The 12,039-nt window shown below is 37.7% G+C and overlaps 1 protein-coding gene across 1 annotated transcript in view; it reads left to right on the plus strand.

The window, feature by feature from the left end:
• Positions 1-12,039, plus strand: part of LOC307133464 (fibrocystin-L-like) — a gene marked incomplete at both ends in the record, with an annotated part of 46,838 nt that overhangs the window by 11,451 nt on the left and 23,348 nt on the right. The window contains 12 exons of the mRNA XM_079828548.1: positions 82-204; positions 1,748-1,853; positions 1,947-2,054; positions 3,185-3,343; positions 3,615-3,736; positions 4,648-4,780; positions 6,606-6,798; positions 6,950-7,092; positions 7,234-7,338; positions 8,064-8,252; positions 9,281-9,451; positions 9,590-9,801. Of these exons, the coding sequence (XP_079684674.1) occupies positions 82-204; positions 1,748-1,853; positions 1,947-2,054; positions 3,185-3,343; positions 3,615-3,736; positions 4,648-4,780; positions 6,606-6,798; positions 6,950-7,092; positions 7,234-7,338; positions 8,064-8,252; positions 9,281-9,451; positions 9,590-9,801 (1,764 nt within the window). The remainder of the gene's footprint in view (positions 1-81; positions 205-1,747; positions 1,854-1,946; positions 2,055-3,184; positions 3,344-3,614; positions 3,737-4,647; positions 4,781-6,605; positions 6,799-6,949; positions 7,093-7,233; positions 7,339-8,063; positions 8,253-9,280; positions 9,452-9,589; positions 9,802-12,039) is intronic.

Below are 12,039 nucleotides of genomic sequence, written 5' to 3' on the forward strand. Positions count from 1 at the left end.
TCTTAACTTTTATATCTAACTTATATCTAACTTTTCATTTCATACCTGGCTGAATTAACATTTTTTGATAATGTTAACTAGATCAATGCATCCAATGTGGTCGGCGTGAACCCTTCATTGACATCATGGACCAACGAGCAAGGAGGCCTCTTCAAACAGAGAATTATGGGAGACTTTCTGCGCGTGCCTACAAATAAACCACAGGTGCATTTTTTTTACTCACTGCAATAATGTTTTTCCAACATGCATTGGTCATATATATGCAGCTTGTTTTTAAAGGTTATTCCTCATGTTACCTGATGCCTTGTAGTTTGCAGATTTCAATATTGCTGCATAGTGGGTCAGTTAAAGCAGTGTTTCCCAACCGTGGTGCCGCGAGAGCAGTGGTGCCGTGTAAAAGTCCTTCAAATATATATATATTTTTTTTCTCTCACATTTTTCAAATAATTCTCTCTTTGTAAACTTTGTTCAATGCATGCGAGTGTTGCCGTATGTTCGAATATGACCAGTCATTTTCGCCGTCATCACACGGGTGTAGTAGCATAAGACGCGAATGAGAAATCACGCGTGCTGTGAGAAAATGTGTCTCTGTGCACTCATCCGAAAGCGCGCACACGTCTCACAGCGCGCAAATATTGAGTTCTCTTTCAAGTCTCGCTCTTGAACGGACAAACTCACCCAAAAAGTATGTCAACATGTCCATCTTGAGGAGTATTCTAGTAGACATAGTCTGTATATGCCTTAAGTAAACTTTATACAGTCGAGAAAGATGACACATATCCGAGCATTAGGTCTTAAAGGGGCAGTAGCATTAGGTCTTAAAGGGGCAGTAGCCTTTACTGCTGTCTGTTTAATGTCAAACAACAAAAGACAAGGACATCACTCACTGCTCTTGATTGAATAGCTTTTGTAAGTTTAATAGGATTAATCTTTAATTTATACAGTGAAATATGCAATGTTATTTTACATTTGATAAATTTCTGTACCTGAAAACTAATGTTAGACGTAGGCCTACCTGAAAAGCATAGTTTATTTTATTAGTATCTTTGCTCAATAGTATTTATTTGTGCTGCTGCTTGTATTTAAATTATTTGTTCTTATTGTTTTCTTTATTTTCATTTGACAGTAGTCCTTTTTTCCCTGAACATAGCAAATACTGAAACGTACCGAAACCGTGAACCTAAAACCGTGACACAAACCAAACCGTGAGCAAACTGTACCGTTACACCCCTAGCGTAACGTATGCGAGGGGGTGCCACAAAATGGAGAAAATTTTCAAAGGGTGCCATGACTGAAAAAAGGTTGGGAAACACTGAGTTAAAGGACCTGTCCGGTTGTGATACTCTGTTTGAATATCCAATGATCTGGGGATTTTGCATGTTGAGAGGATTGGATGAACATAAGACTGAAAGGTTCATTTGTTTTATTACTAAAGGTTCCTTATATTTTGAATGTGCAAAAAATCCTATTCATATTTTATTCTAGAAGTTCTCAAGAATGCATTACATTCAAGTTTATTGGTAAAAGGGGTAAACATAAATATTAATTTTATTTAAAATGTTTTAGATTTTTTTTTTCTTTTTTCTAATTTAGTATTGGATTGGGTCTCCTCTTAATGTAAATGTAAACTTGAAGACCACTGTAATATCTGTTTTCTAAAGCAAAACCAGTTTTCGAAACACAGGTTCAGGATGTCTAATGACTATTATTCATTTACTAAATCTATATTCCTTTTCTTATCTTTAAGGTGGAGGTTTTCATCAACGGTATTCCATCATGGTGCTCAGGGGACTGTGGTTTCACCTGGAGTGAGTCAAAGACCCCAACAGTGACCGGGATCTCGCCTACAGAAGGTAGAGTAAATGATCAAGTCTCAGACAAAAGCTGTCATCTCTATTCATGGTGGTTTTTAGTGGTTTATATTACTGATATAACTTGTCTTTCAGGGTCCAGTGGTCTGGGAACAGTTATTACCATAACTGGATCTGGTTTTGATGGTGGAAACGTCACTGTAAAAATTGGAGATGTGGAATGCTCTGTTCTACAGCTTACCAGTAAGTCAAAACCCAGTAATGTCAGAAAATCAGGTGACAAGCTGCATTCAGATGGCATATCAATTTATGTTAAAAAATATAAAAAAATCACATCATTGGTCATTTTTAAGAAACATGATTTTGTCATAATTTACTCACTTTTATGTACAAAACCCATACGACTTTTGTGGCACACAAAGTTAGACATTAAAGTGTGCCTATTATGCTATTCTAAAGATTCCTAATTTTGCTAGTCATCGCATAATTTCTCAGAGTCCTAAAACGGTTCATTTAGAAGATTCAGTCTCTCTAAACCCATCCTTTCCTCGAGCCATCTCTAAACTCATCCTTTCCTGTGCTCTGATTGATCAAACGACCCAGTCTGTTGTGATTGGTCTACCGCTAACAGTGTATGTGGGAAACGTATATTACCATATCTAAATTTCAGCTCTGGAAGGCTTCCTCAGTGCTTGATACACAGTGATCGAAACAGTAACGATGGTGTCAGTTTTTCCATACCAAATCTCATCCTTTTGAAGTGCATTCAATGTGGATTCCCAGTGCTGAAAGCATTGTCTTCTCCACATGTCGACAACACGAACCAAACTCTTCCAGGCCTCAGCTACTTTGAGTTATGGAATTATGCAAATTTGTTACATTATTACGTAGGTATGTAACAGGATGTGAGACTGGAATTGCTGACGACTCATTTCGGCAAGTTAGAATCAGTTATTTCTTTTAGGAGACAATAGCTTTATTTGTCGTGCACTTTGATCTTTAAAACTTTGCAGACTTTTTACATTCACAAACAGCTATATTACACACTGCACGACAGGTAATATTCGAAAAAAAAGCATAATAGGGCCACTTTAAGAATTATACTAGTCAAGCTTTTCAAAGCGGTTACTATGAATTAATACTGAGGATTTCCAGCTTTAAAAAGAATGCAAATCACCATAAAATCATCATAAAAATGCTTCACATGACTTGCACTTTATTCCAACTCTTCAAAAGTCATATGATTTGTTTATTTTTATGATTGTCCTCGTTTTATTTTTCACAAAGTAAATGATGAAAGAATGTTCATTTTTAGTTTTTCTTTATGCACTATTTAAGCAGACATCTGATCAAAGTATGTATTTGTGTTTTAGATACTTCTATAACCTGCCAGGTCGGTCCTGCAAGTGCAGGTGAACAGCCAGTCTCTCTGAGTTTCTCTGTGCTGGGAAGTGCCCAATACCAAAATAACAACAGCTTCACACACCTGTTAGGAGTGACTTCCATAAACCCCACAACAGGAAGTGTAGCAGGTACATGTAGCATCACAATTCTCTACATACATTGTAAAATAAATATATTTATATATATTTACTGAAGTATGTCTTACATACATATGGTACATCGGGGTAAAAAGGTCTAGTACCACTAGTAAAAATGTTTTTTAAAAGTTGAACTAACACATTACTTTCAAAAAAGGATTTAGTGTGTCCAAAATCTGCTTACAGATGTTATCCCAACATAGCTTATGACTGTTACTTAGAGTTAGCTACTAGCATGATCTTTTTCTGTATTGCTTCACAGGCGGGACGATTCTGACCGTGTCAGGCTATGGATTCAGTAATGAGACCGCAGTCACCATTGGCACTCAGCCATGTAACATTATAAAAGTGGAACTTTTCCACCTGAGGTGCATAGTTCCAGCTGTAAGTGAAGAGCTTGATTCCCCATGAAGATTTGAAAAATCTTTACATTTTAAATCCTAAATGGTTTCTAAACCTTTTAAAATATATTTTAATAGAAAATAATAGTTATTATTATTAATATTGTTTTTATTAGTATTATTAACGTAAATCCTAAGGGAGAATTCACTAAAAAGTTGTACCACTTTGATTGGAATGTCATTTAAAAAGGTTTGCATCCCCATGCTCCACAACTTGGCACTTAGAGCTGACTTGAAAGATTATAAATTGTCACATGCAAATTGCACTTAGTACATGGAATTTGCATTGTTTCTTTGGTGAAATCCGGCTCTAAGACAACACAGCACATCCAAATGAACAACATCATCAGTGGGCACAATGCAATCTTAGTGAATTTCCCCCCTTAATACAGTTGCAAGAAAAAGTATGTGAACCGCTTGAAGAATCTGTGAAAATATGAATAATTTTAACAAACTGAAAGAGATCATACAAAATGCATTTTTCTGAAGAACATTGGGCAGTTTAACTGCTCACGGCAAACAAGAGACTCATGAACAACCATCACAAAACAAAACAGCCGTGGATCATCCAGGTAACGACACACAGTATTAAGAATCAATGGTTCATAAACTTTTGAACGGGTACTTTTTAGAAATTCAGCAAAAAAATTTTGTCTTGTGGACTATATGTAAAACATTTTTATGTAAAATATCTTATTCAGGACTGCACTAAATAAAAAATAACATGCATTTTGTATGATCTCTCTTATTTAATTAAAACTATTCACATTTTCACAGATTCTGCAAGAGGTTCACATACTTTTTCTTGCAAGTGTACTTTCAAAAATAAACCTTATGCTGTACAAAACTGAAACCATGAAACTTATACATTCATTTTTGTTTGACATCAATCAGGGATCAGAAGGTGAACAGACAGTAACACTGACCACGGCAGAGATGACAGCAGTATCAAATGGCTCTTTCACGTACAGCACTTCTCTGACAGCCTTAATCACATCTGTGAGCCCACAAACTACACCAGTATTTGGTAAGATATTTTTACCAATTCAGTGCAGATATGTTTAACAGTTCATGTATTCCCTGGGAATTGAACCTATGACAATAAAACTTTAACGAAGCTGGGCCCTTTTCATTAGACCTAGACTGTGAAATTGACAAGTACCCTGGATTGCTTTAGATGTTCAAATATGTTTTTCAATACCTATTCATCTTCTCAAAATTGGTGCCCTATAGTTGGTCTCATTCTATGTTTGCAAACAGTCGACAACTGATTGTATTTCGATCTGAGATTAAAGTCATACAATGCTTTAAATCCTTCAACATACAACTTGTAATAGTGTATCATTTACCTGTATGTGTCACACAAATTCACCAGTCAAATTCACTCTGGGACACAGCGGATTCCCTGACTGCTTAAACATGAATCCCAGTAGGCTTTTTTTGTTTATTCCGCTGGCATTTTTGTTTTCACTTATGTACCGTTTAAGCACCGTACATAGGCTGACTTAACTGCTGAAACCGTAGGGTTCACCTTTCCTGTTTTTCACGGTAGCATAAAACTGACTGAGGGCCTGGTGTAGGACAATATTGGTTATTGTTTTAAAATCAATGGTCAGATCTTTCTCGGCACACCAGGTCTGAAAACAGTGAACAGATCACATAGTCTGTTTAACAGTTCTGGCTTACTGTTGTAAAGAGGTCACAGGTGTATGTTTGTAGTAGAGTAATTCACAACAGCTTTAAATGTGGCTCAGAGTCAAGGACCGGAACTATCCATTTTACACACACACACACACACACACACACACACACACACACACACACACACACACACACACACACACACACACACACACACACACACACACACACACACACACACACACACACACACACACACACACACACACACACACACACACACACACACACACACACACACACACACACACACACACACACACACACACACATAAATTATAAATTAAATATATATTCAGTTATGGAGAAAACCTTCAAGTGCCCCTGATGGTTAATTTTCACTGAGGATGAAGTTGAAAGAAGACATTCATCAAAACATGTTTTCTTAAGCAATCGTTTGGACCAGGCTCTACATTTTACAATGCTGTACATTTTTTTTTTTTTTACGTTACCGCCAAAATCTATTTGTATTCAGTTTGGCATTTTGCAAGTGTTATTTTGGACCGTTTATGTAAGAAGGAAATATTGTGTTGTGATTTTGATTTATCAGTTGACTTTATTCCAAATAGCCTGTAGTCACGCTACCCTTTGAACTATTGATAGCAACAGCAGGCTACAATTTCAAGATGTATGTTACAGAAACTGTAGAAACTGTCAACATATTTACCCTTTAAAAAGGGTCCAACCTATAATGAATGAATTCCAATGCTTTCATATTCAAATTAAACACTGGTTAGCTTCTGTTCTTAGAGAGAAATTATAGGTGAAAGTCATGGGATACAAACAAACAAATAGGTGTCAAGTGTCTCTTTCCACCCCATTGTTCTGATTGGCATTTTCATCTTGGTTACAGCTTTAAACTTCAGCTAACAGTATTTTCCAGCTCTTGTGCACGCTAGATAATTCCACTGGCTTTAGCTGAAGTCACGCAATCAGAAAAGCAGGTTTGGCTGCAGTGAAGGACAATCAGTAGCGTGACATTTCCTAAAAGGATCCATCAACAACACTGAAATCTGCTCTAAACAAGCTCAAAAATAAACAATCACAGCAATTTTAATATCAAACTTCCTCATTATCACTCACCACCCCTCGCAATCTTACTAGAACAGCTATTCATTTTACCCTGTTTTCACTTATCTTTTTTGATAAAGGGCACAGGATTCTCACCATCTTGGGCACAAATTTTGAGGCACAGGCTAATGGCAGCTCTGTTTTGATTGGTGAAGCTGAGTGTAAATTGCTGCAGTGGACCAGTGAAAACATCACCTGCCTGTTACCCACACTTCCCCCCGCTATGTACAATGTCGGTGTGAGAGTCGGAAACCAGGGTTACCCCTTAACCAGGTCTTATATTATTTACTTTACTCAATATTTATGTGTAAATATTATGCTACAACTGTAGAATAGAGGTGTGCACCAACAGGACTTTTCATGCATTTACGATGACATTTAATTAAAAGTGAATCTTTTTGATTAAATCTTTGTTTGTGTGCAGTGCTGGCGTTAATACCACCATAGAGTATGTTTTAGAGGTCACAAGTTTTTCTCCATCTCTGGGGTCTTTGTATGGAGGAACCACCATCACTATCACCGGCTCTGGGTTTAGCCCTGTCACAGCCGACAATAATGTCACTTTAGGTAAGATAAGGCTACAATGGAAAAAAGTATTTATCAACATTCTTTAAAATATTTGATTTACTCTTTGATCTTTAACAGTGTATTACTGAAACCAATCGTTTCTGGATTAGTACTGTAGTAATAGTTGTGCGTTTCATACAGGGGACACACAATGCAGAGTGACAGCCACTTCAGATCATCAACTTGAGTGTGTGACCCAGTCTAGAGAAAAAACACACACTGTGACGAACCAAGGTTTCCACCCTGGTAATATCTCTTTACTTTTATCTCTTTTTCTGTCACGCACACAAAACCTGAATACATCAGAGACAGTGAAACAATGGATGTCTGCATATTGACACGACTTATCAAATACACTAGAGCTGCCAGCAAAACAAACTAAGATATTCCATAACACTGTTTGAGCGGGCGAATTCCAATCGCTGTCATTCACAAATTTCTATGCTGCCCCTTGAGTGTTCGCTTTAGTAGTTGGGCTAATACGACGTTTCTGTTACCAATTTGACTGTCAGCTCTGTTTATCAGATTTTTAACATTTCCAAATGTATTCTGGAGAATCCCATAGATTTTCTCCCACAATCAGTGCAGAACATTTGAAAATGTACACCGTGTGTGTGCATAATTTACATTCATGGTTCCTGAAGTCATAATAAATCTGGAATATCAGGGATATTTTTTATGTGTTTGAATAAGGATAATAACAATAAATAAAAACAATAAAGGATCTTTATTTACATAATTTATTAATATTTTGTAATGTTAATAAAATGTACTATTGTTTTTTGTTCATGTTAGTTCAGTGCATTATCTAATGTTCTCAGATACAACTTTTGATTTTCAAAATTTACAGTAAATATTGAAATGATACTTTGATAAATGCTGTAGTACTGTTTATTGTTCATGTTAATATGTTCATGTTAACAGTAGTTAAGTAATGTTAACAAATGAGATCTTATGTGAAACCCCTGCAGTGTACGGTCAGGGTTACGTCTGGAGCCCCTCTGCGATAATGGCCTCGGTGGGGGACACAGTGGTTTGGCGTTGGGACGCACCAGCTTTTGTGACCGGACTGGGCTACAGGGTCTTCAGTGTGTCCAGTCCCAGCAGCACAGACTATGATGGCATTGCTTTCAGCAGTGGAGTCACCCAAACCGCCAAAGGTACAAAAACTACAACAACTACTAGTATCTGATAGCCTGAATGTTAAACCTGCTCATTCTAATTTACATTAAGCAGACAAACAAAACTATACAAACTATTTGTGTGAACAACATTTGCCTGAACACCATTTTGAAAAACATTCCTTGCTTTAAATTTTACATTGTCTAGTCTAATTCTTCTACACTGGAATGATCAACAGTCTGGGAGATACTATTTTGACTTTCTCACTTTGTAATGTGTTTCTTAGGGTGTTTTCACACAGGGAATTAATTTGTTACAATGTTTCTTCTTGGTTCTGTTATGAATTATAATACATAATTTCTTAATTTCTTGTTATGAATTAAAATACCATTTGGTTTGTTGGGTCGGATTGCTTTCACACCTCAAGCAAACCGTCCCATAGTTTGTTTGCAATCAGGCCGAGACCACTTCGTTCAGGCGTCTCAAATTGATTGTTTTGGTGCGAATCCGAGCGTGAGTGTCGTGTTCACATATGCCTAAACGAACCGAACCAAGGGAGAAAACAAACCAGGTTCTGAAACAAATGCTCAGGTGTGAAAGCACCCTTACTTTTACTTTTTAATGGCTGCCAGCTAGAAAGTTGACATTTTTGCAATGTGTACATTATTCCATTTTGTCACATACAGTACAATATATTGACTCTGAAACAGTGTAAGTGGCTATTGATTGTCCTGAACATCGTGACATCAGGGGCTGGTCCTCTGGAAAATAGAATTAAATACCCCTGATCCAGACAAGTATTTTTTTTGTGAGAGTGTCAAATTTCATGAAGAGTAAGCCCAATGTGTCTGCTCTATAAGTAACTATAATTACAACATAATTACACACCAGTCATTGTGCAGGAAACAATGTGCTGTGCTATTTAGATAGACAAACATCATAAATGCCTATTGCTGTAAATGTAAGTTTGTATTCCTGTAAAGGACCAGCTGGAAGCTGGAAGTGTGAAGCTTGTTTGATTGAGGAGGAACAAAATCTGATCTTGTTGTGTCTGCTTTGTTGTTAGGGTTTTTCGCCTATCGTTTCACATCTCCTGGAGTTTACTACTACAGCAGCGGTTACATCGACTCTGGCAACCAGAAGACACTGCAGGGCGTGGTGACTGTTATGCCTCTGGAGGAGAGCACGGTTGAGCTTCAGGTGTTTGTGATGGGAATACAGGCCTCTATGAAAATAGGTACAAAGGCAACCTATATTCAAGTACTTTGACTCAAAATTGCATTCAGAATTTCAAAATTCAGGATAAGTTGTGGTATTTGGGTAAGGAATTGGTAGGTAAAACCATTGTAATCATTTGTGTCCATTCCAGTTTTAGATCAAATGAACTCACCTGACTCAGAGTGTGGGGCCACATCAGACTGTTTTCAAGATCAGCTGGAATTTAATCACACCTCAGACGGTCACTACTTCAATTTTACTTCCTGCGCCAGCCCCACTGTGTACCACATTACGCCTGACCGTGGCACCACACATGACATCATCAACATAATTGGATCTGGCTTTAGCAACATTATATGTGCAAACGAGGTGAGCTTCAGTGGTGAACCATGACATTAAAGGTGCTGTATGAGTTTTTTTGGGAATACTACACATAAATGTTCCAAACACCTGACAGATGTCACTGAAATACACAGCAAATAAGTAAAAAAAAGAAAAAAAGAAATTACTTATTATTTTCTACTTAAAATACCTAAATATTTTTTTTAAAAGTCAAGTCAAGTCAACTTTATTTATATAGCACTTTTAACAATGCAGATTGTTTCAAACCAGCTTTACAGTGTTAAACAGGAAAATAATGCAGCATAATTTTATTCAGCCGTCTAGCCATTCTGGAGAAAACGGTTAGAAAACGGTTATGTCATCAGTTCATTTCAATTATCATACAGTGACAGTGTGGGCTTTAGATCTAGCCTGGTTAAAACCAGACCATTCTCAGTAGTAACTGAGTTATGGTCTGGCAAAGCTTCATAGACAAATCATTTCCAAAGGGGCGTCACCAACGGGCGTCACTCAAATGCCTCTCGGCGCAATTGGATAGACCTAAAACCAATCAGAGCGATGAGGGAGATGACGTATGTAGAGCGACGGAGAAACAGCTGAGACTATCAGCTGGCCGTTTCTCAATATGCGTTCTTGTCTGTACTTGTGTTCTCAAATAGGAAATGTACCCGGTTTCCATTTCAGAAATCTTACCAAGTTTGACTCCGGAGAATGAACTCCCGAGGACGGGAGGACACTAGTCCGCCAACTCTGCTAATGGAGGCAGCGTTCTTGACAGTATCACTCAGTATATATGTAGTGCAGGCAATGCATATTAACTTTTTAATGCATGTTTATAACAAAACGAAATATAAAAAACCCAGCCTCTTTTCGTTTACATTTAAAAAAACACACACACAAAATATAGGCATAATATAGGCTATGATTATCACTGTAATAAATTAAATATGACACAAAACACAACCAGTCACTTTTTGTTAAATGTCAGTTTATGTGTGATCATCAATAGCAATTATAAAAGTATAAGTAAAAGGTATAAGAAGCTATACAATATATAAAGCAATTCAGTCAAAGTCAGCGCTAGGAGACTACAACGGTAAAGTTTAATATCTTAAAAAATATAAAGTAATGAAACTTCACTTTGCCCTCAGACAAAACGATCTGTCTAGGAACAAATTATAGATTAATGAGAGCAAAGATCAGCCGTTAGATCTACACAAGACGAGACGGTTTAACCACTACAGAGACATCAGAGCCAGCGGCAGACGGCAGAAGGACTGGCCGAGGAAAGGTGCCTCTCGTGGGGTTAATGATCGATTGAGCGCCGCTGAACCACTGGAGCTCACAACTCCGAAGACGGCAGATCAAATTTTAAAAAAGGCGCTCTCTTTATAAATAAACCACATATTTGAGCTTTAAACAACTACATTCACGCCTGAAAAGGACTTAAAACTATATTTTGTAAAACATTAACACTACCAGAGGGCTCTCGCTAAGACCCATTCGTTTAGCCACCAAAGGGCCAAGCTGGTATCAGACTTTTGCCGAATCCAGTCGGTAAGACAGCGATAACATCTTTTTTAGATAAGGCTTCGAGTGTTGTTCTTTGCTCGGGTTTTAACGAAAAGGAAAAGTTTAAATCGATTAAAACAGACGCGATAGCTGATTCGAACGAGTGATGCTCCACGTACAAATCTGCTTCAATGTCGCTGCGCTGTCGTCATCGTGTAAAGCCCGCCCCAACGTTTCTAATTGGTGCCGCGTTTTCTAGGGTTTAGAAATGGGCTTGAAGGGGCTCTTTGCCAGACTACTTGCAGAGCAAATCTAAATTTGCCGGAAGTTGTCTGGGTTTTCCCAGGCTACCACAAACCCTGACTTGTCCATCGGATTGCCAGACAGAGAAGCGTGATTCGTCACTCCAGAGAACACGTCTCCACTGCTCTAGAGTCCAGTGGCGGCGTGCTTTACACCACTGCATCCGATGCTTTGCATTGCACTTGGTGATGTAAGGCTTGGATACAGCTGCCATGGAAACACATTCCATGAAGCTCTCTATGCACTGCTCTTGAGCTAATCTGAAGGCCACACGAGCGTGCGCTGATCCCGCTTTGTCTTAATAGGAGGCTATGCAATGTTTTTTCCATCTTGTTTTAAGGTTTTTTAGATATTGTTACTGGGAATTTTTTTTGTATTAAGAAGTCAGTTTTTGCAGTGGTTGAAGTTCTTCATTTACAGAACATTATACCTGGCATATATCAAATCAGT

The sequence above is a fragment of the Gobio gobio genome, assembly GCF_949357685.1.
Source record: "Gobio gobio genome assembly, chromosome: 11".
NCBI lineage: Eukaryota > Metazoa > Chordata > Actinopteri > Cypriniformes > Gobionidae > Gobio > Gobio gobio.